Below are 27453 nucleotides of genomic sequence, written 5' to 3'. Positions count from 1 at the left end.
TACACTGCTATTTATACCCATGCTAGGGATGTGTACAGTGTATGTACTCTACAAGCTGCCATTAGTGTAGACATAGCCTGTGAGTTACAGCATAGAACTCTACAGAGGAGAAGTGGGGAGATGGCTGTGGTAATTTTAAGCCACCTTTATGCCTTCCCGATCTTGCGCTGTTCTGGGGACCAGGGGGGTCCCAGATGTAACTTGGACTACCCTTGAGATCTGCACAATGCTGCATGCTGTAGCCTCACCCCCAGCATGTCCTAATCTATCCCCAGTTCCACCCCAGGCATGCCCTTACACCAGTGCTTTTGGTGGGGTCTTTGGTGGGGTCAATATTATTGGTGTCTCTGTAGTGCCTACACAGAAGAAGCCATCTTCCAGCCACAACCTGGACTTTTAACCACTTGACTCTTTTATCCGATGCACAGAGGACAGTTTGGGGGTGAGGACCTCACCCAGAGTGTTCCACACCTTGCAGGATGGAGCCCAGGTGTCAAAGGATGTGCTATGCAAAAATCAATGAGTTTTTACTTGTGCTTCAAGGTTCTGTTTTATGGTTTAGCAAGTAAGCTTTTTGCTGTAGGTTTGATCTGAGGAAGATTTCCTGTACTATCAGATGATTTTCAAGATTACTTTGTGGGGAAAGCTTTGCAGGGAGAGTTGCTGAAGGATCAGCTAGGGAAAGAGAGAGATCAAGATAAGAAAGTAGCTACTGCTGTGACAGCTTGCAAAAACCCACCAGTGTTGAACAGTCTCTTTGTCATTCTTTCCAAGCCTGCGAGCTTATGGTGAGCTTATTTTAAGTCAAAGGAGAAATCTCTCTCACACACACATAAAGCAAGCTCTTAAATATCTCTGAAAATACTTCCCTTTCTATCTGACTGGCTCTACTCATAAATAAAGGAACTAAAGCAAATTACGAAACCAAGTATCATAATCATACTTTAAAGGAGAATAGCCTATCCACCTTCCCATTAAAGCAGTATTTCAAGGGCTTTGTAGCCTGGCTGAAAAATATGCTGCTTTATTCAGTACGAAGCCTAGGCATAAATGGTTGGAGAGTGGGAGTGTTTTTTTGTTTATGACAACAGGTTTTGCCAGGTGTAGTCATTTTTACAGTATTGAACTTACATGAATGTTAGATAAGACCTTGCCAAGTCTCAGATATGAGATTTTGTTAAGTGGAAGCCAAAGTTGCTTTTAAAAACTGAATGCTCCATTGTAGCTTTTACAACTTGCATAGCTGTACCCTACCAGTGACGGGAAGCATTCTTCTGTGGGAGTGACATGCATTGTGCCATGTGCTTAAAAGCATCTCATATGCAACCTTCACCAGCTGGTAGTGAGGATCAGAGCCCTCACTATTCCCTTACCCTGCCCAGTCCCAGTCCCTTTGTTTTATGAAGAAATCCGGCATGGTAGCCTTGCGTATACAAATTTGCCCTTGTGTAAACAAGGCTCAAGCACTGGCATTCTGGCTGCAAGTACAATAGGAGGGATCTCGCTGCATCATCTTCATCTCCAGTAATTAATGAAACTGGAGTCCAGAGGACCACAGTCTCATTCAGCAACAGAATTGAATGGTGTGTAGTGAATTAGTCAGGCTGAGGTCTTCTCATTCACTGCACAATTCAAATGTTATATAGAATAAGGCAGGGGTGTGTAGTGAATGAGAACTCCTGCCTCATTCGGTGGAGCATTCAGTAGCATTAGCAGTATGACTTATGGGGCCACAAATGTGACCAATGAGGATAAAAATAGCTATTGAACAACAGTCTAATTCACAGAGCACCATCCAATGTGTGCTCTGAATGAGGCAGATGTCCTGCTGGGATAATACAATGTGACCATATAATTAAAAACTGTAGCAGACATGTGGGGTCTGAGGGATGTGCAGGGTGACGCTTGCATAGACCATCTAAACTTGGGCATGTCCAGCCTTTTAAGTGATTTGTTGTGTCCCTTTAGGGCTCTTTTCATGTAGCACTTAGTATGGAATAGGAGATTCAGAATCACATTCTGAAAAATAACAACAAAATTCTGAGTTTAGAGAATGTTATACATATGATTAGGACAGGGTTACTTAATACAGCAAAGTACAGTGCAGTTGAAATGAATAGAAAATGTTCCTTTAAAATAGCAGTGGGATGTCTATCAGAGTGATTAAAATGGCCCTCTCTTAGAAATGTATCCTGTATGACTCACTGGAGCAGCAGTTTGTGCGTCCATGCAGGCAATGACAGCAGTCTCTGCTATATGTTTTTCTGCAGGCAAACAAGTGTCCTGTGTACTTTCCATGTGAGAATGTGCCCTCAATCCTTAAATGGTCTGAAAGGAGGTGTTTGCTTCTGGCTCTGCATATACTGAGCAAATCTCCTCCACCTGTCTTGCTTCTTACCCCTATACTGCTAATATGTGCAGAGGCTTATATCTTTAAGAATACAAAATAAAATATATTTGTTTACTGAGAACTAAAAGCAAAGATTTTTTTTCTTTCATGTTCATAAGTCCAGCTGAGCAAATATATCCATAACTTTCTGAGCCATGATGCACTAGGAGGCTACACATTTTGGAAAGATCAATCTGGTACAGAAACGTAACATTGCAATATAGTGAAGCTCATAGGAGAGACCACTCTTATCATGCAACCACCCCAGAGTATCCCAAAAGGTACCAAATACATTAGTGTACCAGTTTCCAAGAGACTGATATAGGAGACCTCACCCTTGGGGAAAGTGTGGTACATTGCATATACACAGGAGAGGGGCAAATTTCCTTTCACAGGCCAGTTAACCTTTGTGGAGCCCAGAAGGCCCACAAAGCATTTATGGGCCTACAGAGGCAGAAGCTAATTTCTGTTACATCAGCAGCTGATAGCCCAAACCATCTCCTTTCTCCTTACCTATTAGCCTCAGAGGTGTCTGGCCCATCATGTGATCTCACTATGGCAGAGCTCAAAGGGAAGGCAGACTTTTAGGAAACCTACACAGAAAGTAACACAGACCTCTGGTCTGCATAGACTTCCTGGGCCACATTGCACAGGGATCTTTGGAGAGCAGGGTTTGTGGATCTGTGATTATGCTTCCCACATACTAGTGGCAAGAATTCACACAAGCCATAGGCATGGAACTGGATGATTAGAAAAGCAGAGGGGTACAGGTGTGCAGAGCAAGGCCACACAGAGAGCTGAAGGGGTGGATTTGGAGAGAGACAGGAGGTTTCTTCAGTACTATCAGGCCACTCAAGCTGCATGCCGGGGTCCACAATTTCACCCTTCAAGAACAGCGACGTGGGACTTGCATAGTACAAAAATGTAAAGACATGTAGAGCTCCACAGACAGTGAAAGACCAAATCTGTTACATAGAATGCCAGAGGGAAACTCCGATAGGAGCATGTTTATAATGGTGGCTGATATAATTCATGCATCTCTTATCATCTGGAAAAAGCACTAAGTGGGTGACTAGCATTTCTTTTGCTAATGGTTTCAGAACAATGGTCATTGAGAGTCAATTACAACCTAGTTTTCATGCACTCACTAGTGGCTATAATTAACCTGATAGCTTAATATTTAACATTATGAGACAAGCATATGCATCTTAGTAAAACAGGAACTATGAGTTAAAGATGAATATCAGTAAACTACTTGCAAAAAAAAGCATATATATATATATATAGGCAATTGCATACCTCATGTTCATGTTTATTTACTGAACTAGAAAACCAGACTTCCCTACAATATTTTAATAGCTGTATTATAAGGAGAAGTATTATATGATATTATTTAATTAAATCTCCTTTGTAATTGTGCTGAGTTCTTATTTATCCCTGATGTATTTAATTCTGCATTCAATCAGTCTGTGCTTTCCAAAGACTGGATTCATGAAGACAGACAACAAAAATGGTCGATGAAATTCAACATTGATAAGTGCAAACTAATTCACATTGGAAAAAATTAATCCCAACTACATATATATGACGATGGGGTTTAAGTTAGCTGTTGTCACCCAAGAAAGAGATCTTGGAGTCATCATGGATAATTCTCTGAAAACTTCAGCTCAGTGCACAGTAAGGGTAAAAAAGGATAACAGAATATTAGGTACTATTAGGAAAGGGATAGAAAGTAAGATATAAAATATCATAATGCCACTAGATAAATCCATGTTGCTCCTAACCCTGGAATATTGTGTCCAGTTCTGTTCGCCCCATCCCAAAAAAGGATACAGTGGAACTGGAAAAGGTTCGAGAAGGGCAACAAAGCTGATGGAGAGTATGTCACGTCTTCCATACAAGGAGAGACTAAAAAAGACTGGGACTGTTCAGGTTAGAGAAGACATGACTGAGGCGGGGCAGGGATATGATAGAAGTCTGTAAAATCATGAATGCTGTAGAAAAAGTGAATTGAGAAGCACGCTTTCCCACAATACAAATCCAGGGGTCACCCAAAGGACTTAATAGGCAGCAGGTATATAACAAACATAAGGAAGTACTTTTTCACACAATGCACAATTCATCTGTGGAATTCATTTTCGTGGGATGTTGGGATGGCCAAAAGGGTCACTGGGTTAAAAAAACTCAAAAAACAAAACAAGGTAAGTGCATAGAATAGGTCCATCAATAGCTATTAGCCAAGATAATTAAGGATGCAACTCCATGCTCGGAGCTACCTTAAGCCTCTGGCTGGAGGAGAAGATGGGTGGATTTCTTCAAAATGTCCTATACACTCCCCCTGAAGCTCTGATATTGGGAGTAGTATGGCTGAACTGACAGAGAGCTAAGTAAATATTTTGGCTGCTGTGTTTTATCCCTACACATGATGCACAGATAATTACAGTATAAATGTTTGAAAGTGGTTAAATAGTTACATGCATTTGGCAATAATATGTCTCGATGATATGAAGCAGACAGGCCCTGTTTGTTATCAAATGGAATAACCACGCGTGGCAAAGAACTGACAGGAGTAAGGGCTTGCAGCTAGCCTGCTTTCCTGCTAGCTTAACACCTAGACAGTCTAATGAGCACAGCTGGGCCCCCAGTTAGCTGGTTGATTGGTCCAACCTCTAACTGAGGGGATCAGCAGACCCAGCTCTTAAGGCCAGCAGCAGCATGGTGTTGGCTGGTCAAAGCATAAGCCTGTAGCTCTGTTAGCTCCTGCCTTGCTCCTGCCTTCTCTGACTCCAGATAACCTGTTTCTGATTTCTGGTTTGGACTCTGGGCTTGACCCCTGGCTCTGATTCCTGGTTCTTACCCTGGCTTTGACCCTTGTTTCTGTTTTCCTGCTCTGGATCATAGAATCATAGAATATCAGGGTTGGAAGGGACCTCAGGAGGTCATCTAGTCCAACCCCCTGCTCAAAGCAGGACCAATCCCCAACTAAATCATCCCAGCCAGGGCTTTGTCAAGCCTGACCTTAAAAACTTCTAAGGAAGGAGATTCCACCACCTCCCTAGGTAACGCATTCCAGTGTTTCACCACCCTCCTAGTGAAAAAGTTTTTCCTAATATCCAACCTAAACCTCCCCCACTGCAACTTGAGACCATTACTCCTCGTTCTGTCATCTGCTACCACTGAGAACAGTCTAGATCCATCCTCTCAGGTATTTGAAAGCAGCTATCAAATCCCCCCTCATTCTTCTCTTCCGCAGACTAAACAATCCCAGTTCCCCCAGCCTCTCCTCATAAGTCATGTGCTCCAGCCCCTTAATTATTTTTGTTGCCCTCCGCTGGACTCTTTCCAATTTTTCCACATCCTTCTTGTAGTGTGGGGCCCAAAACTGGACACAGTACTCCAGATGAGGCCTCACCAATGTCGAATAGAGGGGAACGATCACGTCGCTTTATCTGTTGGCAATGCCCCTACTTATACATCCCAAAATGCCATTGGCCTTCTTGGCAACAAGGGCACACTGTTGACTCATATCCAGCTTCTTGTCCACTGTAACCCCTAGGTCCTTTTCTGCAGAACTGCTGCCGGTTCATTCGGTCCCTAGTCTGTAGCGGTGCATGGGATTCTTCCGTCCTAAGTGCAGGACTCTGCACTTGTCCTTGTTGAACCTCATCAGATTTCTTTTGGCCCAATCCTCTCATTTGTCTAGGTCCCTCTGTATTCTATCCCTACCCTCTAGCGTGTCTACCTCTTCTCCCAGTTTAGTGTCATCTGCAAACTTGCTGAGGGTGAAATCCACACCATCCTCCAGATCATTAATGAAGATATTGAACAAAATGAAGTCTAATGTATAACTAAATTTTCATGCATAACTAGCTCCTAAGAGCTATATTCAATGTTCATTGTATTTTCTAGGATATTAATTAGAATCACTGTAATTATAGATAAGTCTTGGCTGATTTTATAGATGTTTTAATAGTTTGGCATATGGTGGTTCACTCTACTGAGCAGTCACAAAGCATCGAATGAAGATCATAGATTTGATGACAAAATATTAAAGTGAAAAGCTGTTGTGTCTTCATTTATGTAATGATGCTCATCATAAATTTCTCAAAGTTAACTTTTTAAAGATTTTCCCTTTTGAATGTGCCTGTTTTATTATCGCCCCTCCTCCCCCAAGTATGTTGTATATTACATTATATTTTACCATAATAAAAGGTACTGGGGCATATTCTGATTTCAGTTACATCAGTGCAAACAATGGTTTTACAATGAGATCAAAATATGGTCCATAGATGTGAGCAAGGGAAAATGTAAATGAATAGCAGATTGTACCTGAGTGGAGGAGGTAGATGTAACAGGTCAGCTTCATGAACAATTACTTTCTTTGAACCAATAATTAAAACTAGGGCTGTCAATTAATTGCAGTTAATTCACGGGATTAACTCAAAAAAATTAATGACAATTTAAAAAATTAATTGTGATTAATCACAGTTTTAATCGCACCGTTAAACAATAGAATATCAATCAAAATTTATTAAATTTATTAAATACTTTGGATGTTTTTCTACATTTTCAGATATATTGATTTCAATTACAACACAGAATGCAAAGTGTACACTGCTCACTTTGTATTATTTTGATTACAAATATTTGCACTGTAAAAATGACAAAAAAATACTATTTTTCAATTCACCTCATACAAGTACCGTAGTGCAATCTCTTTATCATGAAAGTGCAATTTACAAATGTAGATTTTTTTTGTTATATAACTGCACTTAAAACCAAAACAATATAAAACTTTAGAGGCTACAAGTCCACTCAGTCCTACTTCTTGTGCAACAAATCGCTAAGAGAAACAAGTTTGTTTACATTGTTAATGCTGCCCGTTTCTTATTTACAATGTCACCTGAAAGTGAGAACAGACATTCGCATGGCACTTTTGTAGCTGGCATTGCAAGGTATTTACATGCCAGATATGCTAAACACTCGTATGCCCCTTCATGTTCTGGCCACCATTCCGGTGGACATACTTCCATGCTGATGACGCTTGTTAAAAAAATAATGCATTAATTAAATTTGTGACTGAACTCCTTAGGGGAGAATTGTATGTCTCCTGCTCTGTGTTTTACCCGCATTCTGCCATATATTTCATGTTATAGCAGTCTTGGATGATGACCCAGCATGTTGTTCGTTTTAAGAACACTTTCACTGCACATTTGACAAAACGCAAAGAAGGTACCAATGTGAGATTTCTAAGGATAGATACAGCACTTGACCCAAGGTTTAAGAATCTGAAGTGCTTTCCAAAATCTGATCAGGATGGAGTGTGGAGCATGCTTTCAGAAGTCTTAAAAGAGCAATACTCCGATGCGGAAACTACAGAACCCGAACCATCAAAACAGAAAATCAACCTTCTGCTGGTGACATCTAACTCAGATAATGAAAATGAACATGTCAGTCCGCACTGCTTTGGATCGTTGTCATGCAAACCCATCATCAGCATGGACGCATGTCCTCTGGAATGGTGGTTGAAGCATGAAGGGACATATGAATCTTTAGTGCATCTGGCATGTAAATATCCTGCAACGCAGGCTACAATAGACTGAGCGATTGGCTGAACAAGAAGTAGGACTGAGTGGACTTGTAGGCTCTAAAGTTTTATATTGTTTTATTTTTGAATGCAGTTATTTTTTGTACTTAACTCTACATTTGTAAGTTCAACTTTCATGATAAAGAGATTGCACTTCAGTACTTGTATTAAGTGAACTGAAAAATACTATTTCTTTTATTTTTACAGTGCAAACATTTATAAAAAAAATAAATATAAAGTGAGCACTGTGCACTTTGTATTCTGTGTTGTAGTTGAAATCAATATATTTGAAAATGTGGAAAATATCCAAAAATATTTATATGAATGGTATTCTATTATTGTTTAACAGCACGATTAATCATGCAATTATTTTTTTTAATCGCTTGACAGCCTTAATTAAAAAGCATATTGATTATATAGAGTTCCTGTAGCCTCCCTCTCTTCCCTACTTTACACTGACCACCACCACCATCCAATCCATACCAAACACCACTGCAAAGACTATAATCCTTGCTTGTAAATCTCAGCCCTCATTCTCCTTTTTGGGTCTCTCCACTTATCTCCCTTTTCTCTCCTGCATCATATGAAAGCTTCTTGCCATTGCTTCTCTGCACAGCTGTCCCCTCTCCTTATCCACCCTCCTCTCTCCCCTGTCCATCTGCTCTTTGAGCCAATACATTGGGATATGTGGAACTGTGTCTAGTGCCTTATGAAAGAGAATTTTCATTCAATAGACCAGGAACAATTTGGGATAGAAAGGACCCGAAAAGCTTGGGTTTTCATACAAATTCTGGAACTTTTTTTAAGTTCTACAACAGTGAGCCTGATTCTCCATTGCCCTACACCAATGTACACAAGTGATTGGAAAGTGGATCTAAAATGGTACTAAATCCCAATGCTTGCATTTTATACCCACTTGGCAATTGTGTACGTTTACACAAGGTACAGGGAAATGGAGAATCTTACCCAATGTGTTTTAAAGGAATTCAGAATGCACATGTCATGATAATCACTTACTTTCGAACCCCATCTCTTCTCCATTTCAACTACCAAATTTTAGAGAATGTTATCAGAGGCAGGCCTTACATGTCACATCACAAAGAAGGCAAAAGGGAAACTACCCTTCATCAATACCAGTCCCTTTTAGGCACTCTGTCATGACCCCTTTTTTTTTTATGTATGTAACCCATGTAACTCTTATTGATGTCAGAGTGAAGACATTATATGGGCTCTTGCATTTATTAGACTGGATAGTAAAGTGTTACAATGCAAGATCTTAAACTCTCTGGGGCAAAGACTCCTTTGTACTATATGTCTGTAGAGCTCCTAGTAGAACTGGACTCTGACTGGAGCCTCTAGGCATTACAGTACTGCAAATAGATCATTTGTAAAAAAAAAAAAATCTTTAGTTTACAATGCATTTCTGAAGTCTTTTGTGTATTTCCTGGATTGCAGGTGATTATCCTCATCATGATGATCCTGGGTATATTAATAGAGCGTGCAAGAATTTCAAAGGCTTCAGTCTCAGTCCTAAAACCACTTATTCACATGCTTAACTGTAAGGATGTGAATTGATCCTAAACACGTGTGTAAGTGTTTGCAGGATCAAACTTTAACTGGCATCTTTCTGTTGCTTTCTCTTTATCTGATGTTATCCATAGTATCTGAGAAAAGGGTTTGTTGTCAATAGGAAATATATTAACATAAATCTTAATGCAGCAAAACTACTGATCAGAATAAGTCAACAACAACATGAAACTTGAGAACTTGCGAAGGGCCTGTCTGCCAGGGATGTACGTGTACAGCACTTTAGGGTGGGAAACTACAGCACACTAGCTTGCTGTTCAGTAATGTCCTATGTGGACCCTGCTACTGCACACTAAAAAGAAACAGGCCTGTAGGTAAGATCTGCCAGAAGGAATTCAGAGTCATTTGTCACAACGTAGAAGCATATGAATAGACTAAAGCAGAACAACCGGTGGTATTCTTCATGCTTCCAAATTGCTGGAACGTACTAGGAACACATTGTACATGAAAATAAGAAACACAGTGGCTGCTAATAAAACGGATCAAGAAATATCATGTCAAAGAACACATAATGTAACACCGCGGGGAGGTTATTGATACCATAGAACGTAAACTTTTCCATTAAGAAAGTAGAAATAGACTTCAAAGACAATATTCTGGTATAAGCAGTGCATACATAATAAACCAGTGAGACAAAGAATCTACTTTTGTACAGTTGTAAAACATTAAGGTAGAAAAATTTAAAAACAATTGTTTAATAATCAGGGTTACAGTTCAGCAAGGTACTTAAGCATCAGCCTAACTTTAAGCATGTGAATAGGCCTAATGACTTCAGTGGAGCAAGTAGTGTGCTTAAAGTTAGACATATGCTTAAGTACCTTGCTGAATCAGTGCCTAATTTAACTGCAGTGTAGAATCTACTGAGTATTATACTGAAATGGAATAGTCTTACAGTAGGGATTTGCTACAGTTACTGAGCCATCAATCTATGGTTATCTGTGTGTATGTGTGTGTGTCTTAAACAGGATTATCAAACCCACAAACCATATGATTGCCTCAGTGCAAGATCCTAGGTTCAAAGTTTCCTAGTTGTGACATGATATGACAGAAGACAAACAGTGTAAGAAGATATGACATGAATCTTCTAACAGAAGGGGCACAGCTCTGCGACTAACTGCTTCAATAGCATCCATGTTCTCTCTTCACTCAGCATTTCCCATCATTAACATTAACAGCAATTCCATGACTCACGAATTCGCAGACATCTGGCTCCAGATGCCAGTTTCACAGACATTTAGCAAAGATTGCTTTTATGCTATTCCAGCCAAAGGCTGAGCAATCCATTCCTTGAATTGTGAGTTAGTATCCTCCTGATGAGCCACTTATGGATATTGCAAACTGTACATTGGAATACTGGAAAGCAAAGAAATCATACTGGGCTGATCTAGTAAGCTTCACTTTGGGAATCATAAATTGTCCCTTGAAGAGCATGCATGAAGGAATTTTAGCATAACAGGATATATTATAGAAGATCTGCTATCCAAATTACTACCAGATAATGGAGAACATCTGGCATTGCTGAAAATGAAACTTGCTAAATTTATGAACAGTCAGTGTTGTAGTCCTGGTGGAGACACTGAGGCTAATGAACTGTATGAAGATTAAATATATATTAACCAATTCTATCAGTGACTCTAGGTCAGATTTTTAAAGATATCTGACAGAGTTGCTAAAAAAAATTCTATGGAAGTTTTCCATCGTAAGATGAAGTTTCATCAAAATTGAAGAATTTAGTAGGAATATATTCATAGATTCTAAGGCCAGAAGGGACAATTGTGATGATCTTGTCTGACCTCCTGTAGAACACAGACCATAGAACTTCCCAAAAATAATTCCTAGAGCGTATCTTTTTAGTCTTGATTTATAGATTGTCAGTGATGGAGAATCCACCACAACCCTTGGTAAATTGTTCCAATGATTAATTACTTTCACTGTTAAAAATGTAGGCCTTTCCCTGCTAAGTCAAAGAGTTCATTATTAAATATATGTTCCCCATGTAGGTACTTATAGATTTTAATCACGTCACCCCTTAATCTTCTCTTTGTTAAGATAAATAGATTGACCCCCATTGAATCTATCACTATTAGGCATATTTTCTAATCCTGTAATAATTTTAATGGCTCTTCTCTGGGCCCTTTCTAATTTATGAACATCCTTCTTGAATTGTGGCACCAGAACTGGCACAGTATTCCCACAGTGGTTGCAACAATGCCAGATACAGAGAGAAAATAACTTCTTTACTTCTACTTGAGATTCTCCTGTTTATGCATCTAAGGATCACATTAGCTCTTTTGGCCACTGTGTCACACTGGGAGCACATGTTCAGCTGATTATCCACACAACCCCCAAGACTTTTGCTAAGTCGCTGTTTCCCAGGATAAAGTCCCCCATACTGTAAGTTCTGTAACATTCTTTGTTCCCAGATGTATACATTTACATTTAACCTTATCCACCCAGTTTATCAAGCAATCTAGATCATTCTGAATCAGTGACCTGTTCTCTTCATTATTTACCACTACCCCAATTTTTGTATCATCTGCAAACTTTATAAGTAATGATATTATGTTTTTTTTCCAGGTCTTTGATAAAAATATTAAATAGTGTAAGGCCAAGAACGGATTTCTGTGGGACCCCACTGGAAACAGACCTCCTTGATGATGATTTCCCATTTACAGTTACATTTTGAGACCTATCATTTAGCCAACTTTTAATTCATTTAATGTGTGCCATGTTAATTTTATATCATTCTAGTTTTTTAATCAAAATGTCATGCAGCTCCCAGTCAGACACCTTACGGAAGTCTAAATATATATGTCAACCCTATTACCTTTATCAACCAAATTTATAATCTCATAAAAAAGATATCCAGTTAGTTTGACAGGATGTATTTTCCATAAACTCATATTGATTTGCATTAATTACACGACTGTTGTTTAGTTCATTATTAACCAAGTCCTGCTGCTCTATTATCTTGCCTGAGACTGATGTCAGGCTAACAGGCCTATAATTATCTGGGTCATCCTTTATAAAAATTGGCACAATATTAGCTTTTTCCCAGTTTATAGAACTTCTTCAGTGCTCCAAGACTTATTGAAAATAAAGATTAATGGTCCAGCAAGCTCTTCAGCCAGCTCTTATTGAAGCAAGATCTTTTGATTTTTTATCATAATTAAATTATTTGGGAATTTTCATTCTGCAAAACTTTTTGAAATTTCAACTTTCATGCTGATTTCAGAATGAAAACAAATTTCAAAATTTACAATTTCCTGAAAAATGGAAAATCCATTTTCCAACCAGCTCAAGTATTTAGGCATCTAAAAATGCAGATAGCTGCCTGGTGAGGTTTTCAAATGTTTCTAGGTGCTTACCTCACATTGATTTTAGTAGACGTTAGGCACCTAGGTGCTTTTGAAAGTCCCACTAGGCACCTATCTGCATTTTTAGCTGCCTAAATACCTTTGAAAATCTGGCCTTCAGTACTCTTGCCTTTTCAGTTGCCCCATGTGGTGCCCATCCTTGGCTTTCCTCCCTCCAATGCTTGCATGTTTGTTTCTTCACATGTAAACAACTGACAGCTGGCAATAGCAACCAGAGATCCATTATTGCTAGATGCATAACACCTGTGAGACTGGGCTCTTTTTTTGCTCACCATCTCAGATAAGTTATGCATACTGTCAGGGGTTAACTGCTGGCAACTGGTATTGGCAGCTTGTCTTGTCCAGTGCATCAGGGTCCCACTTCATTTATCCAGTGAGCTCTTGCTCTGTTGTGTGTGTCTTGTGTCTTTATTTTCCATTTAGTGATGCCCCTGACATTGAAGTTTTCCCATCTCCTGTAACAGCCAGCATTCTGCAGTTATTGACATATTTGAATCTTAGTTAATTAAAGGTTTTTGACTCTAATATTTTTGTGTGGGAAGGGGCAGTCCACAGCTGTAAACAACAAAGACTAATAATAATGAATGAATCTGTTAGGACCTTTTTGAAAAATACCACAAACCTTTTCCATTTATAACCACTAGTGTTCAGTGAGTAATGTATTTGAGAAGAGTCACACAGTAAACAGGGAATAGATCCCAGGTTTTCTGATTACCAAGCTTATGATCTTTGGTGAATCTTGAGTAAGAGTATGAAGGTTATATTACCTCTGGATTTGGCTCTGGTGTGACTACTCCTGGAATACAGTGTCCAGTTCTGGTGTCCAGCATTCAAGAAGGATGTTAATAAATTGGAGAGGGTTCAGAGAAGAGTCACAAGAATGATTAAAGGATTGGAAAACATGCCTTACAGTGATAGACTCAAGGAACTCAATCTATTTTTGAGGAATTATTTAAGCTCAGTACCAATGTGGATACAAGAACAAATGGACATAAACTGGCCACCAGGAAGTTTAGACTTGAAATTAGACTAAGGTTTCTAACCATCAGAGGAGTGAAGTTTTGGAATAGCCTTGCAAGGGAAGCAGTGGGGGCAAAAGATCTATCTGGCTTTAAGATTAAACTCGATAAGTTTATGGAGGAGATGGTATGATGGGATAACATGGTTTTGGTAATTAAATATTCATGGTAAATAGGCCCAATGGCCTCTGATGGGATATTAGATGGGGTGGGAACTGAGTTACCCAGGAAAGAATTTTCTATAGTATCTGGCTGGTGAATCTTGCCCATATGCTCAGGGTTTAGCTGATCGCCATATTGGGGTCGGGAAGGAATTTTCCTCCAGGGCAGATTGAAAGAGGCCCTGGAGGTTTTTCACCTTCCTCTGTAGCATGGGGCACGGGTCACTTGCTGGAGGATTATCTGCTCCTTGAAGTCTTTAAACCACGATTTGAGGACTTCAATAGCTCAGACATCGGTGAGAGGTTTTTCGCAGGAGTGGTGGGTGAAATTTTGTGGCCTGCATTGTGCAGGAGGTCAGACTAGATGATCATAATGGTCCCTTCTGACCTAAATATCTATGAATCTATGAATCTATTTAGCTTAACAAAGAGAAGGTTGAGGGGTGACTTGATCACAGTCTATCAATATCTACATGGTGAACAAAATTTGATAAAGGGCTCTTCCGTTTAACAACGGTATATGAAGATCCATTGGTTAAAAGTTAAAGCTAAACAAATGTAGACTGGAGATAATGCATATATTTTTAACAGTGATGATAATTAACCATTGGAACAACTTACCAAGGGCTGGGGTGCATTTCTTCATCCCTGGCAATTTTGAAATCAAGATCAGATGTTTTCCTAAAAGATACATTCTAGTTCAAACAGGAATCACTTGCAGGATGTTCTATGACTCGTGTTATGCAAGAGGTCAGAATAGATTATCAGACTGGCCTTAGAATCTATGAATAAACCAGTCCTCTATTCACTGAACCATACTGCTTAATATTATTTCTTATTAAGGTAGTTTAATGGATTTATGTGTCTCTAGTGAAAATCATACGCAACGCTTGCATGTACCGTCCACCCACAAAAATGAGTCAATGATTTAGTCTTGTTCAAATGATACAGGAAATTTGTAATACACTTGTACAATACTGTTAGAAATAAAGTCGACAAGTGTAAATCTGAAAATGCGTCTGGAGCAGATTTAGAGTTATTTTCAGGAGGTCTAAACAACACACTTGGGGAAGGCCTGGATTATATATATGGCTGATAGAACTGGGTAGTTGAAAGAAACGGTTGCAGCGAAAGGAGATTTATTGCTACTTCAGGAAATTGTTCACTAGCTATGCCAATGCTGTTATCATATAAACCCATGAAATTGGAGGTCTGGACCTTTTGGAAATTAATAAATCATCTGCATCTGGACGTGCTGCTTCATGGATTCTGTTTTATATCTCTGCCTGTGTTCTGCACCACGAGAGCCACTTCACTATGTCTGCAGCTCATATAAGACTTACGTGGCATGTTTATACATGTTTTGAAACATGCACAGTTATTTTTGTCTCAAATTTTTACATCTGCTAGCTTGTTTAAAGTACATTAGATTAATATCTCATTGGTATTTGTATATGGAGTTACTTGGTGTTTGGCATTTATTGGAAGAGGACTTCTAGGTCATTGTTTTCAGTTTGCAGTTGTTCATAAACTAAACAGATAAGGGAAAGATAAATGGGAGATGAATCGCATCTTTCATTTAAAATTTGTGTTTAAATTACATCAGAGGTTCTTGATGTTACTTGGTTCCTGGAGAAGTGGACTTGATTTTCTTCAAAGCCTGCAAGATACTTTAATTACAATTTCAGCCTCAGTGAAAATGACTCAGTGAGCAAATCCAAACTTGCCCTGTAAAGAGGGTTTCAGAGAATATGAACATGAACCCCCTCAAAACCATTTTCCCAGTTGTATTGAAACACGCTGCTGAGTTGAAGGGATCTCAAGGGACTCTGCTAATGGATATCAACTTTCATTTAAAAATAATATTCTAGCCTTTTTCATTGTGAAGATGGCCTTGAAAACAAACTTCATTATCAGCCAATGTAAACTCATCACTAGGCTTGACAGAAACAAGCATCAGGGCTACACTTCTGCAACAGGAAGCTAGTTGGGAGAAGAAACCAAACTCACATTTTGAATGGGTGTATCCCAAAGAATCATCTTTCTTACCCTTCCAAAAATCCTTAGGTTGGCATGGAAGACAGGAAATGTGAGGCAGGATCAGACCAGCTATCCATCTGTACTATATCCTTTCTTTGACAGTAGTCAGGACCAGATGCTCTTGGGGAAGGGGCAAGAAATCACATAGTGAACAGACAGCTAGAAGTTATCCATTTTGTTCACATATATGAAGAATTTGTAGTTTGGAAGGCCACAATTTTCCTTTATTTAGATCATGTAATAGCCATATGATCAGGCAGGAACAGAATCATGTTTGGGTATCAGGGCAGAACATTGTTTTACAGGCCAGCTCAAAAATGTTCCAATTGTTTAACAAGCCTTGTTGTTACATTAACATTTTAATTTCATTTCACATTAATATTTTAGCTCTTTTTGAGACGAGAGTTGAGCAGCTGCTGCTCACTCCTACAGCTACCCTGCCCCAGGTCCGCTTGGTATCGGCAAAGCACTGGTGCGAGTGAATCTCCCCTCCAGTGTCTACCTCGCAAGCTGCACAGCACCATTTTTGCCAGGTTCTCTCTCCAGAACTGCATAAGGAGGAAGGGAGGCAGGACCAAGCAGCAGCACTGAATGTGATTCCTACAGCCGCTGCAGCCCACTTGTTTCCCGCCTGTGCCTGCCTGTCCGACTCAAGCTCACACTGGGAAGAAATGGGAGCCCTCCTTCCCCCAGATTCCTCACTACTATCTGTTAGCATATAGACTTGTTTGTGAGCCTGAGATAGAATTTTGGGTTTGACATTTTGATACTCTTATATCTTATACTAATATGTGTGAAGAGCAATGAACAAGGAGACTGTGTGTTGCATTTCCCACAACCAGATGGGGCTTTTAGTACAGTGGGAAAAGATAAGGGATACAGTTAAAGTGTTACAAGGTATGGTGGGAGTATAATATACAAGCATTCACTAGAAGGCTGCCTGGCTCTTCCCTCAAGCTAAGATCAAGCAACCAGTTAGGAGGGGCAAAGGGGTTGTGGGGGGGGGGGGGGAAGGGAAGCATAAGAAACACTAAAAGCTGAAGAAAAGCCTGGCCTTGGCCAGAACACAACCCCACTCCTTACCCCTCCCATGGAATACAAAAGAGGTGGGATGAAGACCCCAACTCACGACCCTCCAAAATGGCACATGACCATAAGTTGTAGGGGGTGGGACTAGGGGTGTGCACTGAAGGTATATTTGGGCCTGCTAAGGAGGGGGAAATGGGAAACGGGACTAGGGAATGGGGACACAGGCAAGGCTCTGAGACGTCAGATCTGGGAAGGGGGACATGGGGTAAATGCTCTGCGGCATCAGAGCTGGGAACGGAACACGGGGAAACAGACTCTGCTGGTGTGTAGAGCTATGGAGGTGCTTGCTTGGAACTAACCCCAATAAACATTGAATTGCCTGCACTTCGGACTTCTAGTCTTCTGCTTTCTGTCTGCGTGACAAGAACCAGGGGACGCGGTGAAGGGATAGCCCTCTAACACTACCACCCAGGATAAACTTACTTCTCCTTATCCACCCCTGACAAGCCAAGGGACACCTGCTTCCACCCCAAATCTCAGATTAGCCTGGGAAAAGTTGTTCCTTTTCCTGACTCCCTATATCAAGCAGGTGAGGCCTGGAAAGAGAGAAGGAGTACGGAACTGATGCATTTTTAGGAAATGAGATTGATATAGAATTGACAGATATTGTGGTGAGGGGGAAAGAGCATGGAACTGTCAAACTTGGGGAGGGGGAAGAGAAAAATATTAAATTCAGGGAATGTCACATGTTGCCAAGTGAGGTGGAAATTTTTTGAGGGACACCTTGTTAAAACATTGGCAGCACATCACATTGAAACAAGCTGCTGTACCTGCATATGGTATTATTCCAAGCAGCTCTAACTTGAGATAAACATCTGAAACTTTTAGGGCTTAATATTTTTCCTAATGAAAGAAACAGAGAACACTGTATGATTTTTCTTTTTCTTCCTTTCATGATTCTTACAGTATAACTTATTTTCTTTTTTCCCCTTTTCTTTTTTCCCCATTCAAAAATAACAAATTAATAGTCAGGGGATCAGCCTCAGAGCTAGTGCATGGTAAGCCACTATATCTTTACTGAAAACACTGAAATTCTACCAGCATGCAGCAGGTTTGAATTTGGTCCAGGGAGTTGGTTCCCTTTAATTTTACTAACAAGATCCACACATATAAAGAAAGATGCACATTGAATTTTAATTGAGTACCAGATTCTGCCAAACCTACAATGTAAAGTAATACTTTCCCCTGCCAGTAGTTCCAATAATTTCAGGGACTATTTAAAAAGTAATATATTACTTACCATGAGTAAGGATTGCAGAATCTGGCCCTTTGTAATTATAAGGTTTTATCAAAAAGTATGACACATATACAACTTATAATTACTCTAAATGCATATGATTGGAATTCAAAGCCATCTAAAATTGTTCAGTAGTAATGCTTTAAAAAAAAAATCCTTGAACCAAACGGAAACTAAATGAAAAATCGTTAATGCATGGCTAGTTTTTAATTTTGATTGACTGCACTAAGTATGTGTGTGTTTGATGCAAAAAGGAGCATGTTTCTTTTTTAACCTTTACTCTGTTTGATGTGAGTGTCAATTCTATTTTATGTCTGCTTATGTCAGTTCTATTACGTCTGTCTCCCAGTATCAAAGTTAGCATATGAACTATATGATAAAGGAAATCATATGAAGAAAAGTCTGAAATACACCAGAATCTTCTCTGAAACATTGAAAATGAATATAAAGTGTATATATTTATATGAACAATTACAATTGTAGAAAGTACTTTTAAAGTTACTTTTAAGAAAAAGATCACAATGTAAAAATAAAAACAGGCACTAGGCAGTATACAACACATTGTAAAATAATAAAATAACACTGTAAAATATTGTAAAGGATGAAAATGAATATGAAACAGGTTTACTAAGAAAGGCAGGGAGTATTAGGGATGGCAAGTTCTTTAGACAGAACTAAATTAGAGAATTGTCAGGGAACGTGATGGGGAAAAGCTTTTTTTTTATTATTGTATTCACTTCTACTTTTTGAAGATGTTAAATTACAGTCCTGCAACAACAATAATTCTTTGCATTGCCATAGTGACTTTTATCTGATGATCTTCACGTTCTGTTCAAGAGCTGAGTGAATAATGGGAACTTTTTTTGTGCATATGTATTTGAATCTAAAACAAATGTTGATACATGCATGTCACAAACCTTTTGTGTCTGATTTACATTAACACTTGAGCAGTTGAGATTTACTAGCGTAAATACTTTTGAAAAGTGAATTTTAAGGGCCAACATTTGTGTTGTACACAGCGTGAGTAACATGAGGGAGTATCCTTTGGTAGACACCATCTCTCCCAAAAGCCCCTGGCTTCATGGAGGCACACAACAAACACCATCCTTTAGGATGAGGTAGAGATGCCTGGAGTGCCACAATGGGGCTGAGCCAAATCCCTTCCTGTCCTCCTCACCCACCGTCTTTCCAATGGCTGACTTACTGGAGGAAGGAGGGGCTTATCAGTCCTTGTTCACATGGGCTGCTATTATGACCAGTACTTGCATAGGCTGTGTAAATAGCATGGTGGTTTCTGAAAAGCTTTCCTCTATGCCCACCCAAAAGCCAATAACAATATGGCCCTAAAGTTGGCCTGTGCAGGAAATGAATGGGTAACAATCACATGGAATTGACTTTGTCCTTTCTTTCTTTTCCTTTAGTTTGTTGCCCAGCCCAACTGTCAGCAGCTGCTTGCGTCCCGCTGGTACGATGAGTTCCCAGGCTGGAGGAGGCGACATTGGGCAGTGAAGATGTTGACATGTGCCGTGATTGGACTCCTTTTCCCTGTCTTCTCTGTGTGCTACCTGATTGCTCCCAAAAGTCCATTAGGGCTGTTCATCAAAAAGCCATTTATCAAATTTATCTGCCATACTGCATCCTACTTGACTTTTCTGTTTCTGCTGCTCCTTGCCTCTCAGCACATCAACAGGTCGGAGCTGAACATGCAGGGGCCACCGCCAACTATCATTGAGTGGATGATATTACCGTGGGTCTTGGGTAAATGTATTACTAAAGAAAATATAGTGGAAAATGTTTAATCCAGACATATTTTGTGAAGATTATTGAAGCAGGAATACACAGTGGAATATTGAATCATGGGCATTTCCATCCCAGAATAGAGCAGTAGGCCATCTAATCTAGTATTTGGGGACTGTGTCAGGTAATTCAGAGGAAGGTTAAAAAAAGCCAGCCTGCTTCTGGCCAGTTATAATTCTATGCCATGGTAGGGGGAAGGGGGTAAGATTCAAGGGATTTTCTTTCTGATGATTTTCTTTCTGATGAGCTGATGATTAATATATGCCCTGTAGCATGAGGATTGATAACTTTGTGATTTCTATCCACTGTAGTGCAGATGTTATTCTGATTTATATAAATTACCAATTTGAATTTACTAGACTATTCACTTTTTTTTAAAAGTATCTATTTACTTCTCTTATCTTTCAATTTATAGTCCCTTTAACATTTTATTTAATACTTGTTTTTAGCTGTAAGGATGTTCTGTGACAGAGAACAAGACAGTTTGTAGTACTTGCAGAACTTATAGTCTCAGAGTGTGTTGTTAGTAATTTTAAATATCTCCAAAGGTCACAGCCATATTTCACCAATAATGAAGGTGCACAAATTATAATTAGGTCTGCTCAAAATTTTCCAATAAGCTTTTTAATCAAAAATGGTCATTTTCAAACAGGATTTTTTTCTGTGAAAAATTATTGACTAGGGCTAGTAAACAAATTTCAGTCAAAACATTTTGCCATCAGAAAATGGGGTATTATTAAAGTCAAAAGTTTCCACGGTGGGGGACAAGGGGGAAGGAATGATTTCTGCTGAATTTTCTGTCCAGAAAATCAAAAGTAAACGTTTCTGCCTGGCTTCACCTAAAACAAAATATTTTGTTTGGGTCGCCTGATTGTTAACCTGTGTGTGCGCCTGAGCGGGTGCAGTGCCTCATGGGAGCTGTAGTTCCAGTTCCCTCATGTCCCCATTCTCGCCTTTAGCTCCTCCTCACTAGCCACACTACATCTGCCAGGATGTACTGTAGTCTCTTTTATTTTGGTTTAGTTCAATCAAATCAGGTTTAGTTTGGTTTAGTTAATCAAATCAGGCTAATCTACAAGAAGTCTGGTTTAAACCAATATAGGAGTGTCCACACAGAGGTTCACACATGTTTAAACCATTACATTGGTTTAAAATCACAACTTTAGTTAAACTGGTGCAACTGTCCAGTATCAATAAGGCTACACACAGATCCTTCCTCACAGTAGGCCCCTGACTTTCTTTCCATCCTCACAGTTCTCTATGAAGCTATTGCTCTGTCCACTTCCACAACCCTTCCTAGACTTCCCACCTGTTAGCTTCAAAGGAAAATGGTGATGAATTTTATATTTTTGGCCCAAATTGAGAGGGCCCCAGATAGTGTTGATCATGACATTTAGGATATGTCTACACGGCCCTGCAGTTCGGCCTGTGTGGGTGTGAATTGCATGGCATGTGCTGGCATGCTGCGCTGTAACTCCCCCGTGTGGAAACTGTGGGTGCAAACTAGATACCTTTCAGTTTGCATCTGCAGCAGCCACATGGGCTAGTTAATGTGCAGCATGATAGTGCGCGCTGCAATGCACATCCATGAGGTCCGAACTGTGGTCCCATGTAGAGAACTCCTCAGAATGCAGCTAGATAGTGCCTGAACACCCATGGAGGGGAATGGGAAGGGACTGTTCCTCATTTGAGCCCCAGCAGTGAAAACTATCCCAAAGGGGGCAAGGAGGGGGTAGGATCGCACTTCTCCTACACTCCCCAACAGCAGGGATGCATGTCCAAAGGAAGAGTGAAACATGCACAGACTCCTGCATGCTGATATGCTCTGAGAGGGATTGTGATTTGTGAGGTATGTTGCCTTCTAGAGTTTGCCCTAGGCACAGGGTAACATAGCTTCCCTCAGTCCCCAGCACTGGGCTACACCTCAGTGTCACAGCTGAGCTCCAAGATTTATTGTCCTTTGTTTGTTAAATCTGGTTTTTAATCTAAAAAGAAGCCAAAATATAGCTGTTTTTGCCAAGAAATTAATCAGCCTGTCAGGCTGGTTAGAGTTACAAATCATACTGACGAGCCAAGCTAATGTCAGGATTTGGGATTCTTTTTTTTTTTTTAAATCTTTTCTAATTAGTTATTACAGTGTTTGTATTAACATGAAACAAAACAAACAGAACCCAGTGGACCAAGAACTGATTCTTTTGCGCTCTGCTCTGGCACATTTCTTCCCTACAGATAGAAACTCCTATCTTGACCAGAGAGCCTTCCTCAGCTGCCCTCCAGCTGCTCAGCTCCAGCCTAGCAACTCCAGGCTGCAGTTTTCCAATATCACAATGCCAGGAGGGCACAATACCCCCTCTCCCCAATGTCCCTGGATTGGGGGATAATCAATCTTCATCATACTTAGCTGTTATATAGATCTAAAATGCTTTCAAATGGATAGTATTGTTTTCCCAGTTTGACATATATGTAGGTAAATTATGCATTTCTGCTTACTGGATGCAGATACATTTTGAAGCATATACTGAACTGATGTAGCTCTGGGGTAAAAGTCTTATTTTAAAATTGGGAATGTAACCAACTAATCCACTTTCCCAAAGCAAAAGTTATCCTGGAGCAGGTACAACACATCTCAAGGCTATTAACTTTTTTAAACAATATACTTATGTTTCTTTCTCCTTGTTAAGACAGTTCTGAATGTAATTTACATTTTAATGCTACCTCTCTTACTGTAAAAAGAAAAGGAGGACTTGTGGCACCTTAGAGATGAACACATTTATTTGAGCATAAGCTTTTGTGAGCTACAGCTCACTTCATCAGATGCATGCAGTGGAAAATACAGTGGGGAGATTTTATATACACAGAGAACATGAAACAATGGGTGTTACCATACACACTGTAATGAGAATGATCACTTAGGGTGAGCTATTACCAGGAGGAGAGTGGGAGGGAGGGGAAGAACCTTTTGTAGTGACAATCAAGGTGGGCCATTTCCAGCAGTTGACAAGAACATGTGAGGAACAGTGGTGGCGGTCGGGGGGGGTGGGGTGGGAAGGGGAAATAAACATGCGGAAATAATTTTACTTTGTGTAATGACACATCCACTCCCAGTCTTTATTCAAGCTATGTACATTGGCCAAACTGGACAGTCTCTACGGAAAAGAATAAATGGACACAAATCAGATGTCAAGAATTATAACATTCATAAACCAGTCGGAGAACACTTCAATCTCTCTGGTCACGCGATTACAGACATGAAAGTGGCAATTCTTGAACAAAAAAACTTCAAAAACAGAATCTAACGAGAGACTGCTGAATTGGAATTAATTTGCAAACTGGATACAATTAAATAAAGACTGGGAGTGGATGGGTCATTACACAAAGTAAAACTAATTCCCCATGTTTATTCCCCCCCACACACTGTTCCTCACATATTCTTGTCAACTGCTGAAAATGGCCCACCTTGATTACCACTTCAAAAGGTTTTCTCCCCCTCCCCCCGCCCCCACTCTCCTGCTGGTAATAGCTCACCTTACCTGATCACTCTTGTTACAGTGTGTATGGTAACACCCATTGCTTCATGTTCTCTGTGTATTTTCCACTGCATGCATCCAATGAAGTGAGCTGTAGCTCATGAAAGCTTATGCTCAAATAAATGTGTTCGTCTCTAAGGTGCCACAAGTCCTCCTTTTCTTTTTGCGGATACAGTTTAACACGGCTGCTACTCTGAAACCTCTCTTACTGTGAGTACAGACAAATGGGAGCTATACATATTCCTGACTTATCCTCAGTATGGATCTCATAGTACATATGGCTCCATCATTTAATGCTTAGGAAGCATTAAAATTGTCCATAATTATCTAAACTCTCTAAAGATCAAACATTAATTACCATTTTCCTACTAGTATGTAAGAGACAATGTGTATAATTAACACATTTTATGAGTCCTTAGAATAGGAAACGCTGTGGAAGAACCTGTATCAGGCTACTTACTCAAAGAGACAGTCAATTTTATAAGAAAAAAAGATCATTTAAGGAAGTTTCTTCATTCTTTTTTTGTTTTACACAATTTACATGATTACACAAGTTATATTACAATACCTGGTGTTTATCTCTGCAGTAATAAAAGCCTGTGTAACTAGGACTAAGGGAATAAAACTAAAAAAGAACAACTTTTAGCCTTAATATCTGGATAAACTACCTGACAGGGAGATCTATTTGTTTGTGGAACAGTCTCCCAATTGAAGGGGTGGAACTCCTATTTAAACAAGACTAAATGTACAATAGGGAGCAATCCTTCACTGCCAGGAAAACTGTATTATTTTAAGGCTACTTTTTAGTCACGGGCATTTTTAATAAAAGTCATGGACAGATCACGGGTAGGAAATAAAAATTCACAGCCCGTGACCTGTCCATAACTTATACTATATACCTGACTAAATCTTGGGAGTGCCACAGGTGCTCGGGGGGTTGGGGGGGGGGAGAGCACAGGCGCTGGGAGGCCAGTCCGGGGGGGTGGCACGGGTGCTTGGGGAGGGAGTCCGGGGGGCACCGTGGGTGCTCTGCTGGGAGCAGCCTGGGACCCCCTTTGGTGCTGGGGCTGGCGGGGCTGGCAGGCTCTCTATCCAGCTTCTCAGAAGTGGTGACATATCCCTCCCTAAGCTCCCAGCTCCGCGAGCTGCCAGCTCCGCAGCTTCCATTGGCTGGGAACCGTGGGAGCTGGAAGCTGAGGGAGGGACATGTTGCCACTTCCAGGGAGCCCCCCCGTAAGGTAAGCGCTGGACAGAGCCCTCATGCTCTCCTGCACCCCAACCCCCCTCCCTGAGCCCCCCACCCAAACTCCTCCTGCTGCTGCTGGGAGAGGGGGGTGGCCCGAAACTGCCCCAGCTGCGGCCAGTGCGACTGGCCCAGTCATGGCTCCATGACTTCCGTGATCTCTGTGACAAACCCGCAGCCTTAATTATTATTAATTATCAAATTGGCATCCCAAAGTTTGCTAATTGTTTTCACAGGAAAAATAAAAAGACATTATCCCTGCCCTGAAGATCTTACCACCGTTGAGGCAATGAGCAAGAACAATAAACAACAGAAGTGAGGGAGTGAGACAGACAAATCTTTTTCATCACTAGATTCATAGATTCCAAGGCCAGAAGGGACCACTGTAATCATCTAGTCTGACCTCCTGTATAACGCAGGCCAGAGAACTTCCCCAGAAAATTATCCGTGCCATCACTAGCTTCTATGTGATCACCCTGTTGCTCCTCTTCACTATGCCAGCAATGTAAAGTGGGTGAAACCAGACAGAAACAGCTCTCTCCTGAAATGTCTCTGGTGTAAGGGGCTTCCTTAACCAACATACAGCTGCCAAACCAGCACTACAGGAGCCCAAATCACAGCCCCTGGTGTAGAGGACAAGTCAGAGGAGAGATGATACATGACTGGAGCACTGCTGCAGTCACACTATTCTCAGCTGACAGACAATCCATAGGGGGCCATTGCAGTCATTGTCTTGAGTTTAGAGCTGCCCTGAGACTGCTCTAATTTATGTCAGACCTCCAGATAATTCAAGAATAGGAGGACAACAAAGTTGGCTTAAGCCACCTTTGTCTTTCCCCCTCCAGTCTTGCCCTTAGCACAGGAATGGAGGAATAGACAATAAGGACATTCACTTCTATGAATTCTATAGTCAATAGCTGTGTTTTAATAAACTCATTGGTGTTTTTCCCAGTCTGTTCTGTGGGAACGTAGCAAATGGCAATGGGTTCTTGATATCGTAGTAATATTAGGTTGGCGTGCATATACTTCAGATAGCTGTCTTTTTTCTGGACCATTCTGCAAGTGACCTCAGAGGACATAACAACAAGAGAGAAAGTTTCTCTGACAAAAAAAAAAAATCACTGCATTGATAAGGCTCACTTACCGTAGTTGTGCTAGATTGCTGGGGGAAAGAGTGAACAAGAGTGTCAGAAAAAGAAAGAGAATAAAATATTTTCCTCAAAGAAGATGAGGAACTTCTATGAGAGGAAAATTCTTAAGAAGAATAATTTGTGTTCTGATAACTTTAGTAGTAGTAGTAGTAGTATTCAGATTGTAGAATTTTCTAGGTTGAGTCCATCTCACGTTCTTGAAAGGGCATGGAAAATTCCTATTTTTCTGTTGTTAATTTTTCTGTTGTTAATTTTCATAACACTTTTAATATTTCAGCATGGGTTTGTTTGGATAAATTGAGTGTGTATTTCTATGGTCTTCTCTAGAATATTCAGCTTACTAAGGCTCTGGATAGTACTGAATGTAAAAAGAACAGGGATTTAGTCGTTTTTTTTTAACAATGTGTTTCCATGCCTTGTTCTTTCTGTCAGATTGTTTGATATAGGTTATTAGAGAGTGAGAACCTGTAGGGAAGGAGGAGGCTTGTAAATCGTGCAAAATACACACCTTCATGGCTTAAGAAATTCTAGGTGGGATGTGTGGGATAGTATAGTCTTATTGAGCATTGAAAGCAAAATGTATCTGAATCAAGAGGTGGTGCTAGCCCACGGGGGTCCCAAGCCAGAGTATCTTCGGTCCCCCTCTTACTGACCCCTTTAAATAATAATTGCATTATTTTTGCAAATCAAAAAATATACCAATACAATATATAATAATATACTTGTTAAGTCCATGTTAAATAAGATTAATGATATTTTTGGGGTAGTACTAAACTAGGGCACCCTGGAACTGTGTGGGGCAATTGCTTAGTCTGCTTATATCTAGCGACACTACAAACTGATATGCAAAAGTTCAGTGTGAACTGTTTATAGATATGAAATTAATGGGGGCATCATTACCAGTAACAGGTCAGGAAAGCATAGCATAAAATATTGATCAGCAGGTACTGGAAATTGGGTTGTTAGAGGGAGCAGAGATAAAGGGTGATGTGGCCACCCAGATGAAATAGCACACAGTCAGGTGGAGACAAAGGAAGCATGGTGGAGGAAAATAAACACTTACATTATGGAACAGATCTCTAGCCAAGAAGATTCAATGAATACATATGATATCTGTGAACTAAGAGAGTCAGTTAAGCATAAATTATGTGACCTTCAGAACCACTGTAACCCAGGGCTCAAAAATGAGAAGGAACGAAATCCTGCTTTTTCACATAATGTTATTCGTTTCCTTTGTTTTGCATATTAA

At 40.1% G+C, this 27453-nt stretch overlaps 1 protein-coding gene across 1 annotated transcript in view; it reads left to right on the top strand.

The window, feature by feature from the left end:
* Positions 1-27453, top strand: part of TRPC4 (transient receptor potential cation channel subfamily C member 4) — a 205563-nt gene that overhangs the window by 129560 nt on the left and 48550 nt on the right. The window contains exon 4 of the mRNA XM_007070901.3: positions 19908-20244. Coding sequence (XP_007070963.2) covers positions 19908-20244 — 337 coding nt within the window. The remainder of the gene's footprint in view (positions 1-19907; positions 20245-27453) is intronic.

This window comes from Chelonia mydas, chromosome 1, assembly GCF_015237465.2.
Source record: "Chelonia mydas isolate rCheMyd1 chromosome 1, rCheMyd1.pri.v2, whole genome shotgun sequence".
Taxonomy (NCBI): Eukaryota; Metazoa; Chordata; order Testudines; family Cheloniidae; genus Chelonia; species Chelonia mydas.
Note: the sequence above shows the minus strand (reverse complement) of the source record. Positions and strands in the feature narration are given on the sequence as shown.